The following is a 20,000-nucleotide window of genomic DNA, read 5'->3' as shown; positions in this document are numbered from 1 at the left end:
TGTGTGTGGGCGCGTGCATGAGTTTGTATGTTCGTGCGTGTTTGTCTAGTATGTGTGTCCACATTATTCCATATTCTAAGGTCCAATTGCTTACAACAACAGAGCAGTTGCCGTAGACTTCTGTGGTCGGAATGTTAACCGTTGAAAGCCGACGTGACTTCATCGTTGTGTTACGAAATTGATTTAAGTGTGAGTACTTGACTCACTGTCTTGATATCAGATTTAACGATAAAACTAGGCCTCGGATTACAAAAAAATACGATGTAGTAGATATGTGTGTGTGTGTGTGTGTGTGTGTGTGTGTGTGTGTGCTGCTACACTCTACACCTGTTAGTGTGTGCCGACCCCTGCTGCTGCTATTATCACAAAAAAGTAATCAACACACGTCTGTGGTCGCAATCTTCTTATTTGCCTACTACACACTTATAATGACCAAGACTATGCGATTGATCAGATGTGTAATGATCTTACAAGCATACAACTCGCGAGTCAGATACGAACAGACGGTCGATAATGATAATGATATTGATAACAAGCAAAAGGTTATATGTATTTAGATATCTACAAAATGAATTCCAGGCTGATAAATCGAAGCTGACGGACGGTGACCGATCAGATAATTGAAAGAATGAAATTCAGTAAGGCTTTGGTCACACTGAGAAATTAGGGAGCCGGCACTGGTGTAAGATTGATAACGATATGAAAAAATGTCTATGAAACCGCGACAGTGCCAGACAAAGTCAGCAAGAAAGAAAGTTGTATCCAATAGTAAAACAGGCTTGTTGTTGTTGTTGTTGTTGTTGTTGTTGAAACCGTTTTACGATGACTACGAGGTTCCTAGAGTGCATCTGTGTAAGTGTGTCTATGTCAATATTGTATTGTTATAAATGTGTAACCAAATGACAAATTGCCACTTTTTTAGGACAATAAAGATTTATTATTAACTCAGCAGGCAAAAATTTACTGAACATTTACACAAACGCAAATACAAGAAGAAAAAAAATCCCAAAAATCAGTTTTCCTCGACTGGGGATAGAACATCAGACCTTCTGACTGATCGGTAGGTCTGAGGTTCGATCCCCAGTCGGGTATTTTTGGGATGGTTTATTTTGCTTGTAAGTATTTTTCTTTCTCTGACACTGACACTGTTTCATACACATTCAGATGTTTATTTTGATCACAAATCCTGGCTTGCAAAACACACTGTGTAAGTATGAAACACACAGGTTTAATGGCTTATAGTCTGTTAAAAAAGAAGACATTGATAAGAAATGACGCCTCTATAGCTAGAAAATAAAATGAAATAAACAGATAAATGCCAAGAGTGTGTAGATAAGAAGGTATTGATAAGAAATGACCGCCTCTATAGCTAGAAAATAAAATGAAATAAACAGATAAATGCCAAGAGTGTGTTTGTTTACTGTTTCTATCGTCATCCACCAGCTGTCTTCCAAAAAAATATTTAAAAAGTATGCCCTTCCGCAACGACATCATAAGAATAAGATATCGTCGCCAAGGCATTTCAAGAAGGAAAATAGAAAATTTATCAAACAAGGTGTCTGACTGATGTCAACAGGAATCACCCATGTTGTTCAAGTGAGCAAATTGGGGGTTAATAATCTTGCCAAGGAAAAACGAAAGTGCCTGAAGTGGCAGGGGCGGTTGGTCACATTGTATTTAAGGCGGCACAAATCCGAAGACAGAATCAAATTTTATTGGTCTAGTTAATTTAACTTAATTTGACCTACTTTGTGTGTGTGTGTGTGTGTGTGTGTGTATATATATATGTGTGTGTGTGTGGAGGGGGGTATTGCAATTGTTTGCATATGTGCGTGTATTTGTGTGTGCGTGTATGTGTGTGTGTGTGTGTTAGAATATTAACGAGACGTACTCACAAAAGAGCATCAATTATCTTGGACAAAACTTGTCTGTTGACTTTCACCTGTTCATTATAACAACTCACAGACGCAGCATGTCCTGTTTCCAACTGATTTCTTATATATCTACAACGTTGAAAAGTTTATATTTAACAGCATCTGTGACATGGCTATTTGATTCAGAATATTTCTTTAGTGCCTGAGAGATGTGCGCAATATCACTGAATCCTCCTGTTGTCCGTTATAGCATACATCACCAAAAATCAAGCAATAAAAACAATGAAGCGTTTTACGGCTTTCACTGGCAGTAAGCCATTCAACATTTTAAAAATAATCATTATTCAATCGGCGCTGTCTCCTCGGTGTGTTAGAAACTAAGTTAAAATTCACTGGTTTGTGTGGACGTAAATCTTTCACTACGATTTTCTCTTGAGGGGATAAGTGTCGGAATCTATTTTCAATTAAAAAATCAACATGATTCATGATTGGTTACAAATTACAGAAATAACTTTTTAAAATAAAATGATTCAAGATAAAAACAGGTAGGTTTCATAAACAATGACAACAGCGATAATACATTTTCTCTGAATACTAACGTATGACACACAACTTTAGAATAATTGAATTTAAAAATCCACATTTAATTCCAAACGCAAAGCACTTGTTAACTTCACACACAATCAGCGACATCTTTATAATTATACTATTATTAGACAATGCACACAATACAAGTTGAGTAGGGATCGTTGGGAGTGTGCGGGGATGAAAGACTCCGTGGGGTCAGGGATTTTTATTTAGAGTACCATTGGGCTCTTCTCGTGCATACTTTGTTTACTGTTCTTTTTGATATTTAATATATATTTAAGCAAAACCAACAATGATAAAATATATATTTATTGCCATTCTCTTCATCCGTATATCTAAGTGAAGCAAAGCCTCTGCTTTCAGTGATAAAACTGATATGGTTTTAATTTATCCCAAGTAGGACCTCAGGGCGTGCATCGCTAGATTGGCCGTCTTGGCCTAATTATTTTAGCAGTGAAAGACAATAGTTAGTTGGGGAGGGAGGGTGGAGGGAGATTGGGAAGTGGTAACTAACTTTCTTCAAGGTACAACAGAGTATAGGATAAGGACAGGACGGCCAAACGAATACTGGCTCATATAAACAAAAAAAAACTTCCCCACCACACCACACCCTCCGCTCATTGTCACCCCGCGCAGGCAACGGGGGAAAGATGAAACGTGCCGATTTGACGCTTCCTTCGCGGAGCGACGCACGAGTCATCAAATATTAAATTCAAAACAAAAAGCAGTATGTGCTAAATTTTTAATTTTATCAAAATTTTAAAATTGAAGTTTTTTGTTTGGTTGACATGCTAATCTACGGAAAATATAGGGCGGCACAAAACAACTTCGCTCTATTGACCGACCGCCAGTGTGAAGTGGGGATCGAACCCGAGACCTTCCTGGTCACAGTGCAATGCCTTAACCACTCGGCCACTTCACCCCTTCTACCACAGTCTTCTTAAAATCATAGCCTGATGCTGTCTAAAGATTACGACAGAACACTCGGCGACGAAAAGAACGGGAAAACCAAGTTGTTTTCAATAGTAAAACCACTGGCATCTTTTTTTTTCTCCATTTCTTTCGTTGAACAATACTAAGGATATCTTACTTTTCACGTTCTTTTGATGATCGTTACCTTGTATTAATAAGTTTACGAAGGCTACGCTTTAGCACCAAAATGCTAAACGAATTGAGCTGGCTTTAGGGTTCTTCTTCTTCTTCTTCTTCTTCTTCTTCTTCTTCTTCTTCTTCTTCTTCTTCTTATTATTATTATTATTATTATTATTATTATTATTATTATTATTATTATTATTATTATTATTATTATTACTAGACCAAAACGTGTTGGAGTTGTCGATGGGTGGGGCAACTTGACTCAAGATGAGTGAAATAATGTGTTTACAATGTAAACAACGTTCTTTTTCTTACATAAAGCATTAACAATTTAATTTAACCCCCCCCCCCCCCCCCCCCCCCCCCCCTTAGCGCCACAATGTAAATAATACACATATTATACTTACACGTTAATCTGTTATCTATTCCATAGAATATCACATTCCCGGTCATTAGTGTCAATAACAGATGACCCAAGTCAATCAATGAATGAATGGTGCTGTGTTTAGTGTTTACGCTACGCACTCCTCCCGATCCCACAAACCAACGGTGATCGTATCGTGGCCGTGAGCAAAAATGTAAACAAAATCCGATGGAATGAGGCGAGATCTTCATCAACACACACAGACTTTCACACACCTATTGTAAGGCTTTTCCACATGAAACGTTAAATGGCAGAATGAATGAAGGTCTTTAAATAATCCCAAAATATTTAATATCAACACCACCATACGAACGAGCGGAACGACCCGTTAAAATCCCACCCCTCCTGTGTCAGTGAAGCCAGAAACACGATTCTCGCCTCAGAAGGAATGAGGAAATGGTTAGCCTATCATAGAAAAATAAAAAAAGCTGTCGCTGGTCGGCCAGACGAATGAGTGGGAGAGAGCTTAGCTGTAGGTGAACGAGTGCTGTGTGTGTTGGTAGCGGGAAAATCACGATGGTCTTTTCGGTTGTTTTTTTTTTTTTTTTTTTAATTCAGTGCGATAAAAATGCAAGGGAAGCAACAAATATAAATAAAACTTTTATGAATCTTTAATTGGTTGTCTCCTATTAATAAAAAAAAAATATCGCGAGGCGGCAAACAGAGGCCATGCGTAATATGAGGAAAAAAGTAAATATCCAAAACTAAAACAAAGTGAAAAAAGAGAAAACAACGATCCAAAGGAAAAACGAGAAAAAATATTTAAAAAACCCAAACAACCAAACAAGAAAGCAAGAAAAAAAGAGTGGAATGTGAGAAGAATATCTTGTTCTTTTCAACCATTGGAAATATGATTTTTAGAGATAATGGCAGATGTCTCCTAATCTCCATATTTATCTTTTGAGGTTTTGGGGAATTGAAAAAAAAAAAAAAGGGGGGGGGGGGGTTGAATAATTGGGGCACTATAGATATTTTTTAGCATAAAACTGTCGTTCGTTTGTTGTTTATTTTTCTGAACGGGGATTGTAATTTGTAATTAAATTGTAATTGTAATGATAAATTTATGCCGTGAGCAGAATCCACAGAAATCTAACGGACAATGCATGCAAAGACTATGCAACACAAACGCATGTTATACTACTACTACTACTACTACTACTACTACTACTACTACTACTACTACTACTCCTACTACTACTACTACTACTACTACTACTACTACTACTACTACTACTACTACTACTACTACTACTACTACAACTACTACTACTACTGCTACTACTACTACAACTACTACTACTACTACTACTACTACTACTACTACTACTACTACTACTACTACTACTACTACTACCACCACCACCACCAATACTCCTCAAAATCTTGTCTGAAAACGAATGTTCACAAAAATTTGCAAAAATGACTGAGTTCGGGGCGTTTTTGATTTCTTTGCTCCATACAGTTTGAGGCTCCGACAGAGACAAAAAATCCAGCCGGAGATCGGTTGCATGTGGAGATATACATATGATTTCATGGGAACTTTATTTCATTAATCAGTCATTCATTTTGGGATCAGATTAGTATAGCAGATGAATACAAATCAAGAAGCCATGAAAGATAAAAATGGCGCTATATCAATTTAGGTGTACTGCTTTATGGAAGTGAAAGCTGGAAAATGACATCCTCCTTAATACAGAAACTAGAAGCCTTTCAGAACAAGTGTTTAAAAAGAATTTTTAATTTATTTTGGCCTATAAAAATAAGAACAGTGGATCTATTAAAGAAAGCTGACTTCACTAGCATTGATAGCCAAATAAAAAGAAGAAGATGGCGTTGGCTGGGTCATGTGGCCAGAATGGAAAAAGGGTCACTTCCCAAGACAGCCTTGTACTGGACAGCAGATGGGAAGAGAAAGCGGGGAAGACCCAAAGAAACCTGGCGAAGGACGATGGAGAAAGAATTAAAGGAAGCAGGCCTGTCCTGGAATACAGCCACCGCAAAAGCAGCCGATCGCAAAAAATGGAGATGTCTGGTGGATGCCCTATGTGCCTCAAGGCCCGAAGAGGATTAAGTATATCAATTTAGGAAGCCAGTAACAGACCTGCCTAGTACTGTGAAAAATACATAGAAATACGAATATTTGGCTCCAGCTACAGATCTGCATGGGTCTTTTTGACTCAATAAATCATGTTGAGAAGGAAAGTTTAGCTTCTTAGAGCCTATATTCAGGACTTTTGAGCATTTTTGGATCATGCAAACGTTAATTTGTAAAGCTATTTAAAGTGAATTTTTCTTCTTTTTTGTTTTCCCCCTTGGAAACTACGATTAAAAAAAAATCAAGTAGGCAGCTCTGCAATGGACTTGGTGTGCTCTGTGGGCGTGAGGCTTGGAGATGGGCTTTAGGCTTGGAGATGGGCTTGAGGCTTGGAGATGGGCTTGAGGTTTGGAGATGGGCTCTTGAGGTTTGTAGATGGGCTTGAGGTTTGGAGATGGGCTTGAGGTTTGTAGATGGGCTTGAGGCTTGGAGATAGGCTTGAGGCTTGGGGATGGGCTTGAGGTTTGGAGATGGGCTTGAGGTTTGGAGATGGGCTTGAGGCTTGGAGATGGGCTTGAGAATTGGAGATAGGCTTGAGGCTTGGAGATGGGCTTGAGGTTTGGAGATGGACTTGAGGTTTGGAGATGGGCTTGAGGTTTGGAGATGGGCTTCAGGCTTGGAGATAGGCTTGAGGTTTGGAGATGGGCTTCAGGCTTGGAGATGGACACGAGTCTAGCCGCTCTATTTTGGACATTTTGCTTTCTATCAATTATATAACTTGGAGGACCTACAACGCATTGCAGTCATCAAATCGGCTCATTAAAAAACAAACAATAAAGACATAAATACATTAATAAATTCCAGATAGACGACAGAGATAATTGGTAGAAAATAATTAGTAATGTATTTATGTCTTTATTGCTTTTTTTTTTGTTGTTGGCTGAAGAAGGGTTTTGAGCCCGAAACGTTCCATGTTTGGCATGTTGTTCTTTTTTTTTTTTTTTTGAAGCTGTTATATTGATTTTTTGTTTATTACTTTTTACAGTCCACAGCTTCTAGCAGCTTGGTGTCATTTGGAAATAATTGTTGTCTAGCGTTTTACGAAAAATGACAATGTATCCGCTGCATTTCAATGGCTCCACCCTACTCATGATTGTACTTCAAATTTTTGAAATGGTGTAATGGCAGCACGTCTGACCGGTAATCAGAAGGTCTGAGGATCGATCCCCAGTCATGGTAGACTGATTTTTGGGGATGGGTTTGTTTTGTTTTTCTTGTTTTGTTTTTTTTCTTTCTTTCTTGCTTTGTCTGACACTTTTCATACACACCTGTTCCGATCAATGTAATTCACAATGTTTCATTTAATTTCACATCAGAAAAATTGAACCATATTTCGTGGAAATACCAAAATATGCGCTAGTGGAAATATCAAAAGATGTGCAAGTGACAATATCAAAATATGCGCAAGTGACAATATCCAAATATGCGCAAGTGACAATATCAAAAGATGCGCAAGTGACAATATCAAAATATGCGCAAGTAGAAATATCAAAAGATGCGCAGATGGAAACATAATAAATTTTGCAAATGGAAATACCAAAAGATGCGCAAATGGAAATATCATCAAAAGATGCGCAAGGGATGACTTAGAATAATTAGTATCAGGTGAAAAATGTGCGCAATGACACTCCAACAACAATCACTACCAACATCATAGCCACCATCATAACCACCACCACCACAACAACAACTATTACGTGTTGCTGTTGGTCAAGGACCCTTTGTAAAGCGGTGTGAGCATATTTATTGGATATTGCGCTATATAAAAGCTCCAGTTGTTGTTTGTTTGTTTTTTGTTGTTTTTATTTACTCCTGCAATAACCACCGTATCAAATCCATCACAATATTCTCCATCACAAAATATTTTTATTTCTTTTTTGTTTTTCTTTTTATTTTTTTTATTATTTTTTTTTTTTTTTTGGGGGGGGGGGGGGGGGGGGGGGTTACTACTGCAATAACCACCGTATCAAATCGTGGCCTTCGTAAAGTTACATAACGATGGCTACGATCAAATCCATCACAAAATGTTTCAATTGTTTTTGTTTGTTTGTTTTTGTTTTTGTTTGTTTTTGTTTTTTTGTTGTTGTTGTTTTGTTTTTGTTTTTTTTTTTTTTTTTTTTTTTTGTTTTTGTTTTTTTTTTTTTTTTTTTTTTTTTTTTTTGTTTTTTTGTTTTACTAACTGCAATAACCACCGTATCAAATCCATCACAGCATCCCCCGCCACAAAAACATGATTCAGGCACACAAAATAACCTTGATCATCAACCCACTCTCTTCATACTTCACACTCTGGTAACAACCAACCACTATTATAACCACAACAATCATAAAAGCATAACACAGCTCATACTCCAACCACACATTTATTTCACGCATTGATTTGATACAATCGTGTGTGTAACACGTTTCAATTGGAAACTAGAAGGGGGCGTGTAGTCAGTTGGAATGACAAGACGGAAAGTGTAGCCTATTTCTGACCAGGAGTTATTTTCAAGTTATCATACACTAGTGATAGTAACCTTGTCTTGTGTCATATCATAAGCAACCTGCCGTCTTGTGTGTGTAAGAAAGACACAGATACGAAAGTTTAACGTCAAATATCACACTCGTACTAACAGCGATACAGATACCGGCAGAGGCGACAGACACATATCAGAAGGTAGTCCTAATGAATGTGCTATTCATTTTTATTTTATTCATTCAAAATTGACAAAATCAAACTTTCATATTGTTTTGTACTAATGAAGCTAAACGTCCAAGCAATTAGCTATTGGCAAAGGGGGGAGGCCTTCCGAAAGCTCCTACATCCCCAGTATTCTTGTTTTTTTTATAATGTTCAAGTAGGGGGTTTGGGAGGGGGGAAACTTTTTTTAAAAAAAGTCTTCCCCCCTCCCAAACCCCCTAGTACAACATTATAAAAAAAGTTTCCCCCTCCCAAACCCCCTACTAGAACAAGAATGCTGGGGATGTAGGAGCTTTCGGAAGGCCCGCAAAGGGGGCTGTATAATAATTTATTGGATATTATTGATGCTGTGCGTTTAGTTAAAATACTCAAACACCCACCAGCCGGATATAAGGTGCCAACTCACAAAACTAGGTGTAGTAGTCCGTCAGAGCCAATAGGCCCACGAAGCCGGAGCTTATCCCGGTTTTTATAGGGTGAAACAGACAATAGCAATTTCTTGCTACCCTATGGATAGAACCATTGCAAAACACTTTCCACAGGATCTAACAGACCCAGCTACCAAATAACTGCTGGATAGACAGAGGGTCAGAAAAAATCTCGACTGCATTCGGGATCGATCACGGTCCCTTTGCGTGTGAAGCGAGTACTCTACCAACTGAGTTACAGGGACAAAACTAGATGTAACCTTGATTATTTACAGTATGGTTGATGCAGTTTAGTGAGTACTAATCATTAAAATGGCTGTCTAAAAACAGTAACAAAGAGCTCAGTGACGTCAAGTCAATGTCGTTCTTTCTATACTACGTGTTGTGTGAAATATGTTACTTGTCATCTCATATCGATGTTGTGTCGGGTTGGTTTAGATGCTAACAATGTTCGGCTATGTGGTCTAGTGGTATGACACTCGCTTTCGGATCGGAAGGTCCTGGGTTCGAGCCTCGCTCGGCGCATAGTTGAGTCCTTGGAGAAGGCGCTTTACTCACATTCTCTCACCGTAGTCAGGTGTAAAATGAGTACCTGGCCGTTAACAGCGTTGTCTCTGTCCCAAAAAAACTGTAAGATCGCCTGACAGGCGTCATGTCTCGTCCTACATGTTATGTGTTGCTGTTGGCCAGGGATCCCTTGTAAAGCGCTTTGAGCACGTTTAGTGGATATTGCGCTATATAAAAGCTGAAGTTTTTTAAACAATGCCATTGACAATCAATCACAAGTTACCCGCCGTACTCTGGACAAGTCCATGTTTAAAACTTTGGCCAAAAAACTCGTCCTTCAAATATCGATCGATTTAAATGACCCTCATCTTGGCAAAAAAAATAATAAAAACTCTCAAACCTGGAACTTCGCGGGGTCATTTGCTGTGTCTTCTATTCCACTATATCTGTCATCTGAGTTGCTTCCTGTTTTTGTCTTTGAATAGGATTATTATTTGGTTTTGTATGGGTGGGGTTCCTGGTCTCCCATAGTGGGCAGGGTGGCACTTACTGTTTCTTCTATCCCTTTATAGCTGTTTTCCAATTTTCTTTCTGTCTTTGTCTTGGAATGAGATTACTTGGTTTTGTCCTGGCCTTGGCCGGGTACCCTGGCTGGGAGGGAAACAGTCAAATGCATAGCTATTGTTTTGAGAGATGATATTTTATTTCCTTGTAAATCATTTCTCTGTTATGTACTGTTATTTTGTTTTATTCTTAACATATGATTTGTAAACATTTGAGTGTGTTCCTATTAATGGGGACTTGTGCTAGTGTCTGAGTGAGACTTTTAGGTGATCTCAAACTAAGTACTTTGACGGTGTGCTTTTGGAATCTAAATCTGTTTCCTATTTGAACCTTTTCCCCTTTGTCTTACTTTTTTCCTCAAGTCCTTTTAAATGTACATCTAGAATGTTTTTACTATCCAATTTTCTTCATTTTTACTGGCGCTGATATGACCTAAATGTTCTACAAGCGCCGTAAAACCCTTAAAAACATTTGGTTTTGTCCTTGCCCCTGTCGGAGTCCTTGGCTGAGGGGGAAACAGTCAAATGTATTTTGTTTGGAGGTTATGTACTGATTTTTTGCATTTTTATTTTATTTTGAACATTTGAGTGAACCCCTCTGTCCTGCTGGTGTCTGGGTGAGACTTATAGGTGATCTCAAACTAAGTTCATTAATGATATGCTCTTGAACTTGAAATCTACATAAGTTCCCTATTTGAACCAATTCCCTTTTGTCTTACTTTTTTTTCATGAGAGCTTCAATTATAATTTCATTTTCTTCCTTTTTTCTGAAGCTGATATGACCTTAACGTGTCGCAAGCGCCGTAAAACCCTTAAAACCGACGTCCACTTATTTGTAGGTCTAATATCCCAATTCCTTATTGTTGTAATGGAAATCTAAAAAAAAAATGATGCAAAAAATTGTCCATTACAATAATGTTAAACTAGGCCCATAAGTGGATTCGGATGTCAGACCTGCATATATGTACACGTCGTTTAAAAAAAACAATTGTAATTGGATTCAATAGGCTAATGTCACGTCGCCCAGCAACGACGGCCATCGTGGTTCTAAACAAAGAAAATCTGTACTTTTTATTCTTCATGCTGGCTAGAACTTTTTATATGTCTTGTGATCAGAATGTGTAAAAAGTAAAAGTCAAAACTTGATCATATTTATAATGTTTTTTTCCCTCTGGGTGCGCTTTTATGCTCGTCGCAGAAATATTTCATAAGGGCGTCCGCCATTGTTCCGATAGTTTGGAGCCAGTTACTAAGTTACCATGCGTCATCACGAGGGAAGTGACGTTACGACTGTTGAAGCGTATTGCCTAACTATCGTTTTGGGTGATGGGCCATAATATATTATTTTTTTATCTTACGGATTGCAATGTTATATCGTCGTTTAAGTTCTAACCGTAGGAAAAGGAGTAATTAAAATTCGGTCTGTAAAGAGGTCATTATGACCGTCACAGCAACATCCTATGTGAAATCTCGATATTCTGTTCTACTTCATCATCATCATCATCATGATCATCATCATCATTATTATCATTATCATCCATTTAAATCATTCATCAACATTAAAAACAAAACAAACAAAAAACTTAGCTTTATATAGGACAATCTCCACTAAACGTGCTCAAAGCGTTTTACAAGGGGTCCTTGGACAACAGAAACACATATTATGTAGGACGGGACATGACGCCTGCTGGACGACATTACAATTTTTTCGGACAGAGACAACGCTGTTAACGGTCAGGTACTCATTTTACACCAGGTAGTCCCAGGTTTGAGAGTTTTTGCCAAGATGAGGGTGATTTAAATCGATCGATATTTGAAGGACGAGTTTTCTGGCCAATATTTTTTAAATATGTGTTTTTTCAGAGTACGGCAACATTTCAAACCCTCACTATAGATAGAATGAAGTTGCCGTCACTCAGGTCTTTGTTATTACTTTTTGCAAACCGCGTTTCTGAGTAATTCTCACTAAACTGTATTAACCAGACTATAAACGTTCAAGGTTACACAGAGTTTTGTGTGTTGGTCCGTTATACTTCCGGATGGCAATGTTGTGAGCTTCTTAGCCAAGCGCATACTATCTATTGACACGATTTGTTAAACCACAAAGCATCAATTCCCGACCTCTCATAGTGGGCAGGGAGGTACTTGCTGTGTGTTCTATCCTTCTGTATCTGTTTTCCAATTGCTTTCTATCTTTGTCTTGGGATGAGATTACTTGGTTTTGTCCTGACCCTGGTTGTCGTCCTTGGCTTGGAGGGAAACAGTCAAATATATTGTTATAGTTTTGGGAGATGATAATTTTTTCCTTGTAAATCATGTCTGTCATGTATTTTTTTTTAATTGTTAAAACATGATTTGTAAACATTTGAGTGTATTCCTCTTAGTGGGATCTTGTGCTGATGTCTGGGTGAGACTTTTAGGTGATCTCAAACTAAGTACTTTGATTGTGTGCTCTATGAATCTACATCTGTTTCCAGTTTGAATCAAGTCACCTTTTTCTCACCTTATCTTGGGTGTTTTAATTGTAATTCTAGAACTTTTTACTATCCCATTCATTTTCTTCCTTTTTACTGGTGCTGATATGACCTTAATTTGTTGCCAGCGCTGTAAAACCCTTAAAAACAAAAACAAACAAAACAAAGCATGAACACTTTAAAAACTTGCACATTTATAGATCTAGGTCATTAAAACTTTAATGTGGTTGTTTGATATAATATTATAGTTTGCAACATATGTGAGCATAATATAATATGTTCAAATTAATAACTACACACTCCACACTACACACTGCCTGCAGCACGGGACAAACTTCCTCTGTATGAGAAAGGCTCATAATCTGGATTATACTTCATAAACTTAAAACATTTGGGTACATTGAGTTGAATAAAAATGAATATAACAGCTTTGTTTTTTTTTGAAAAGAGAGCAAAATACAGAAGACGGAACGTTTCGGTCTCAATACCCTTCGTCAGTTAACAACGAAAAAAAAAACACAACCCCAAAGCATTTCTGCAATCATTTAATTTATCCTGACTTGGTGTGCAAAGACCTTTTCTCCAAATGTAAATGGATTTTACGTGAATTGCTGCCTAATATATTGAGGAGGAGTTTTGTGCTCGAAACATTTCGTGTGTATTGTCCTTTCTATCGCCGTTCTATTATTAATCATTTTTGTTCAATAGTTTTTACACTCATTCTTACCCAAAAGCTTTGTATTCACTTTGGCGTATTAAAAGCACATGTGGACATACTTAGTGGATATTGCGCTTTGACTGTTTGATATAGTTAGAACGAAGTTGACGTCACTCCGGTCTTTGTTATTGTTTTTTGCCATCCCCGTTTATGAGTAATGCTCACTGAACTGTATTAACCTGACTATAAACATTCATGAGTACACACAGTTTTGTGTGTTGGTCCGTTATACTTCCGGATGGCAATGTAATGAGATTCTTAGCCACTATAAACGTTCAAGGTTACGCACAGTTTTGTGTGTTGCTGCGTTATAGATAGTATACGCTTGGCTAAGAAGCTCATAACATTGCCATCCGGAAGTATAACGGACCAACACATAAAATTATGTGTAATCATGAACTTTTATAGTCTGGTTAATACCGTTTAGTGAGTATTACTCATAATCGTGGATGGCAAAAAGCAATAACAAAGACCAGAGTGACGTCAACTTCATTTATCTATATCGTGGCCTTCGTAAAGTTATGGCCTGACACCGTCGCCATCTTTATGTTATAGATAGTATGCAGATGACTTCACTCGGGCCTTTGTTATTGTTTTTGCCATCCGTGTTTGTGAGTTGTTCTCACTAAACTGTATTAACCAGACTATAAAAGTTCATGGTTACACAGAATTTGTGTGTTGGTCCGTTATACTTCCGGATGGCAATGTTGTGAACTCCTTGGCCAAGAGCATTCTATCTATAGCCTGATACTGAAATCCAAAAGGACTGGCAGTTTGACGTCATTATTTGGTTTTTGCACCGCCTAGTGAGTTGTCGTTAGAAGAGCTCATGGAAACAAGTTATTTCATTGGTTGAACTATTGAATACAACTCACGATTTGTTTTCTTTTGTGGTAAAAGACTGGCATTTTGACGTAATTTTTTGGTCAGTATCAGGCCATAACTTTACGAAGGCCACGCTGACACTGACCAAAAAATGACGTCAAAATGCCAGTCATCTGCCACAAAAGTAAACAAATCGTGAGTTGTATTCAATAGTTCAACCAATGAAATAACTTGTTTCCATGAGTTTTATTTGAGAACTCACTAGGCGGTACAAAAAACAAATAATGACGTCAAACTGCCAGTCCTTTTGGATTTCAGTGTCAGGCTATAGATAGAATGCGCTTGGCCAAGGAGTTCACAACATTGCCATCCGGAAGTAGAACGGACCAACACACACACTCTGTAGAACCATGAACTTTCATAGTCTGGTTAATACAGTTTAGTGAGAACAACTCACAAACGCGGATGGAAAAAACAATAACAAAGGCCTGAGTGACGTCATCTGCATACTAACTATAGATAGTTCGAAGATGACGTCACTCAGGCCTTTGTTATTGTTTTTGCCATCCGCGTTTGTGAGTTGTTCTCACTAGACTAAACTGTGTTAACCAGACTATAAAAGTTCATGGTTACACAGAGTTTGTGTGTTGGTCCGTAATACTTCCGGGTGGCAATGTTGTGAACTCCTTGGCCAAGCGCATTCTATCTATAACATAACGATGGCTACGGTTATATTCGGCTGGCGGATGTTATGAGCTTTTTCGATAAATGCAATGTATCAATAATTTAGTGATAACTTATCGCCAAAATGGCTGTCAAAAAAGAATAACAAAGAGCTGAGAGACGCCATTTTCGTTCTTCTATGTTTAACTGTATTTGTTTCCAATAAAGTGGATTATTCATATCTGACCCTTTTTTTTTTACATTTTCAGTTAAACTTCAGATTGCACCACAAGGCCGATATTATAGACTATAAAACGATTCGAGATGTCAAGATTGGCAGGAAAAGTTGTTGTCCTCTCTGCTGCAGCCCAGGGAATCGGTCGGGCTACGGCTATCGTGAGTTAAATCATGATAATTATAATAATAATAAGGGTGATAATAATAATGAACATAATGATAATAATGAAAATAATAATAATAATAATAATAATAATAATAATAATAATAATAATAATAATAATAATAATAATAATAATAATATAATAATAATAATATATTATTATATTATATTATATTATTATATATTATTATTATATATTATTATTATTAATTAATTATATTATATTATATTATTATTATTATTATTATAATAATTATATATAATATTATATATATATTATTAGTTTATTATATATGTATTATTATTATTATTATTATTATTATTATTATTTATTATTATTATTATTATTATTATTACTATTACATATTATATTATTATTATTATTATTATTATTATTATTATTATTATTATTATTATTATTATTATTATTAGTATTAGTATTAGTATTAGTATTAGTATTAGTATTATTTATTATTATTATTATTATTATTATTATTATTATATTATTATTATTAGCAGCAGTAGTAGTAGTAGTAGTAGTAGTAGTAGTAGTAGTAGTAGTAGTAGTAGTAGTAGTATTAAGAGTCGTATTGAGCTGAACGTGGTAAAACCTGGGACTGGTCCATTTTCATTTGAAAAAAAAAACAACAAACCAACTGACTTGACATGGAACGCTTCGAGTTTAAAGCTTTATTATAAACCAACAAGAAAAAAACCCAAATCCATTAAGAGCTTTTACATAACGCAATATCCACTAACAACAAGAGATGAAGTGAGTAGGAAAGTGCCAGAAGACAATAGAGAATAACATTTTTTTCGCGGTGATGGGGGTTTGAACAGCTCCGCTTCGCCGGTGAGAGCGTGACTCAACCTTATGAGCTATCCACGGATCGTGGATAGCTCATACGGCCCTCACGGCCAGGCGGAGTTGTCGTACCAGTAAGGTCGCGGTTTCAAACCCCCATCACCGCGAAAAAAAATTATTCTCTATAGTCTTCTGGCACTTTCCTACTAACTTCATCTCTTGTTATTGTCAACATAAGTGCCTGCTCCACTCACTTTTCTGAATTAAATATCCACTGCACGTGTTCCAAGCAACTTTACAAAGGGTCCCTGACTAACAGCAACATGTAACATGTAGAACAAGACAAGACGCCTGTTAGGCGATATTCCAATTTTTTTTCGACCGAGACAACGCTGTTAACGGGCACTGGGTACTCATTTTACACCTGAGTACGGTGATAGAGAATGTGAGTAAAGAGCATTTCCAAGGACTCAACCATGCGCCGAGCGAGACTCGAACCCAGGACTTTCCGATTCGAATGCTGGTGTCATACCACAAGACCACATAGCCGCAAAATGTGTGGTTACCGTCTTAATTGTTTTCGGTGTTGGCCGAAGAAGAGTTTTTGAGCCTTGGACGTCTCTTGTTTAATAATTTGTTCTATTTTTGAAGCTGTTATAATATAATATCCATTTTTGATCAATCATTTTTAGAGTCCACAGCTTCTAGCAGCTTAAAAGCCACGATTTGTTGTCCACAAGTTTAGAATATATTATATATATTTAATAATTTATTTATTTATTTATTTATTTATTTATTTATTTATTTATTTATTTATTTCATTTGTTTATTTAATCAATGAATTAATTCATCAATTAATTTCATTTATTTATTTAATCTTATTTCATGTGTTTATTTAATTAATTTATTTATTTATTTATTTATTTCATTTATTTATTTAATCAATTAATTCATGTATTTATTTATTTAATTAATCAATGTTTATATATATATTTTTTTACAATTTTTCCCCTCAAGGAATGTGTATCGGAATGAATGAAGATATCTAAATTGATTGATAGAGATGTATGTTTATCAAATGTCAAGGTTATGACCTTTGATATTTTGACCGACTTTAATCCATTAGGCAGCAGCTAAAGAGGGAGCAAAGGTCATTGCCACAGATATCAATGGAGACGGTTTGAAGGACCTCAATGATATTGAAGGTAAAATATAAAATGTCACGGTCTAATCTTTGTGGGTCGTGGGAATCCATTTTGTTTTTCTATACTATATCTTCAATCTGCTCGGTGATATAGATGAAAAGGAAATATCAATTCCAGTTTGGGATCCAGTTTGGGATCCAGTTTGGGATATAAATATCGACACCATCATCGTCTTTGTCGTCGTCGTCATTATCATTATCATCATCATCATCATCATCATCATCATTGTTGTCATCGTCGTCATCATCATCATCATCATCATCACCGTCATCATCGTCGTCGTCATCATCATCATCATCAGCATCATCATCATCATCATCATCATCATCATCATCATCATCATCATCATCATCATCATCACCACCACCACCATTATCATCATCATCATCATCATCATCATCATCATCACCACCACCACCACCACCACCACCACTACCACCATCGTTGTCATCGAGGTCATAAACATCATCACCATCATCGACATCCTCATTATAAAAAAAAAAGACCAACAAACGATATAACATTATTGCCATCTTCTTCACATCGAATATTACAACATGACATCTCCCCCTCCTTCCTCCCCTCCCCCCTCCCCCCTTTATCCCAACCTCCATTTCCAGGCATAGAGACTCGCGTTGTCGACGTCACCAAGAAAGACGACGTCGAAGCCTTAGCTAAATCTGTGGAGAAGATCGACGTTCTTTTCAACTGTGCAGGGTTAGTCCTTTATTTTGGTTTATTTTATTTATATACAGTCTTTGCTTCCTACCCGAAAGGTACCGAGTTCGATCACTCGCCGCTGCTCTGTATAGCCTTGAGCAAGTCACCACCTGGCCCTAGCTCAATTTGCGCCGCTACACTGCGGCTGACGCCTGGATTATTCTAGCTTCCCCTTCTGACCACCCCCTCCTGTCAACCAAGCAGTGATTGGGTAGCTGGATCCGTTAGAACTGGTGGAAAGTACTTTGCGATAGACTAGCGCCCTATCCAAAGGGTAGAAAGCAATTGCTGTTGTCTGTTTCACGTCCTAGAAACCGGGATAAACCCCGGCTCCATAGGCCTCATGGCTCTGATGGACTACTAGAAAGTTAAAACAGGTCTGTAATAATTATTGCGTTCGGCCATCAGACATGAAAATAGTTGAAAGTAGGCCCTTGTGTTTTGATGGGGCCAGTTATCATAAAGCCTATAACACTATTTAGCAAAATTTGTGGGATAAGGGTGTTGTTGTTTTTGATGTTGTTGTTGATATTGTTGTTTTTGATGTTGTTGTTGATATTGTTGTTGCTGTTGTTGTTGATATTGTTGTTGTTTGTGGTGGTGGTGGAGGTGGTTTTGGTGATATTGAGTGGTGTTTGTCTTGTTGGGGGATAAGGAGGAAGTGGAGAAGGAGGAGGTGGAGGAGGAGCCGGAGGGGGGAAGAGGAAGAAGAAGAAGAAGAAGAAGAAGAAGAAGAAGAAGAAGAAGAAGAAGAAGAAGAAGAAGAAGAAGAAGAAGAAGAAGAAGAAGAAGAAGAAGAAGAAGAAGAAGAAGAAGAAGAAGAAGAAGAAGAAGAAGAGGAAGAAGAAGAAGGGGCAGGAGAAGAAGAAGAAGAAGAAGAAGAAGAAGAAGGGGCAGGAGAAGAACAAGGAGGAGGAGGAGGAGGTTGAGAGTGAGGGTGAAACTGAGGAGACGAGGGGATTTATAGATGAAGAAAATAACAAGCTATATAATAAATGTTAAAATTATTTGATTTATCCGTCTCACCCAGCATGGTCCATAACGGCACCATCTTGGAAACGGACGAGAAAACGTGGGATTTGTCCTTTGATGTCAACGTCAAGAGTATGTACACAATGTGTAAAAACTTTATTCCCAAGGTGTGTATGACCGTGTTTTTGTGTTCCCATCTTATGTTATGAAATGTGTCATACAATGTGTAAAAACTTTATTCCCAAGGTGTGTATGACCGTGTTTTTGTGTTCTCATCTTATGTTATGAAATGTGTCATACAATGTGTAAAAACTTTATCCCCAAGGTGTGTATACTGTGTTTATGTGTTTCCATATCATGCTATGAAATGTGTCACTGACGTCAATAGTATGTACACAATGTGTAAAAACTTTATCCCCAAGGTATGTATGACTGTGTTTATGTTTTTCCATCTTATGCTATGAAATGTGTCGGAATATTTTTGTATTTTACTAAAATGACAAAGTAGGGAGCTGGCACTAGTGTAAGTGTAAGAAAAAAAATCTGAAAATGCGTGTATGAAACAGTGCAAGACAAAACAAAAACAAAAACATATCCCAAAAGATAATCCTGCCTCGACTCGGGATCGAACCTCAGACCTCCTGATTATGATCAGCACATCAAACAATGAGAGATTGTGAAAATGAGCTTAAAGTATAGATACATGCCATGCATTTGTTGCACATCGAGTCAAGATGATGTTTTGTTGGGATAAACCCGACGTGTACATATATGCAGGTCTGATATCCAAAACCACTTATGGGCCTAGTTTAACATTGTTGTAATGAACAATATTTTGCGTCATTTTTTAAAGATTTCCATTACAACAATGAGCCCATAAGGATTTGGGTTATCAGACCTGCAAATAAGTGCACGTTGGATAAACCAGATAACACATGGGGATTTAAAAGTAAATATAGAT

General features: G+C 37.2%; 2 protein-coding genes across 32 annotated transcripts in view; one reads left to right on the top strand and one right to left on the bottom strand.

The window, feature by feature from the left end:
- LOC144967431 (anoctamin-4-like) overlaps positions 1 to 4,418 on the bottom strand; it is a 165,623-nt gene extending 161,205 nt beyond the window's left edge. For 10 of the 31 annotated variants that reach the window (XM_078904670.1, XM_078904673.1, XM_078904645.1 and 7 more), the window contains exon 1: positions 3,965 to 4,358. The gene's annotated coding sequence lies outside the window, so the exon portion shown is untranslated. Of the gene's footprint in view, positions 1 to 3,964 lie in introns of all 31 variants that reach the window. The other 21 variants (XM_078904637.1, XM_078904641.1, XM_078904659.1 and 18 more) reach the window with 11 other exon arrangements.
- A 4,060-nt stretch (positions 4,419 to 8,478) lies between these two features.
- LOC144967430 (dehydrogenase/reductase SDR family member 6-like) overlaps positions 8,479 to 20,000 on the top strand; it is a 22,113-nt gene continuing 10,591 nt past the window's right edge. The window contains exons 1-5 of the mRNA XM_078904621.1: positions 8,479 to 8,735; positions 15,207 to 15,333; positions 17,269 to 17,347; positions 17,968 to 18,064; positions 19,098 to 19,206. Of these exons, the coding sequence (XP_078760747.1) occupies positions 15,262 to 15,333; positions 17,269 to 17,347; positions 17,968 to 18,064; positions 19,098 to 19,206 (357 nt within the window). The 5' untranslated portion in view covers positions 8,479 to 8,735; positions 15,207 to 15,261. The remainder of the gene's footprint in view (positions 8,736 to 15,206; positions 15,334 to 17,268; positions 17,348 to 17,967; positions 18,065 to 19,097; positions 19,207 to 20,000) is intronic.

This window comes from Berghia stephanieae, chromosome 3 (assembly GCF_034508935.2).
Source record: "Berghia stephanieae isolate SIO BIC M18660-M18661 chromosome 3, UCSD_Bste_1.3, whole genome shotgun sequence".
Lineage (NCBI taxonomy): Eukaryota > Metazoa > Mollusca > Gastropoda > Nudibranchia > Aeolidiidae > Berghia > Berghia stephanieae.
The sequence above is the reverse complement of the archived record's forward strand: the minus strand, read 5'-3'. Positions and strand labels throughout refer to the sequence as shown.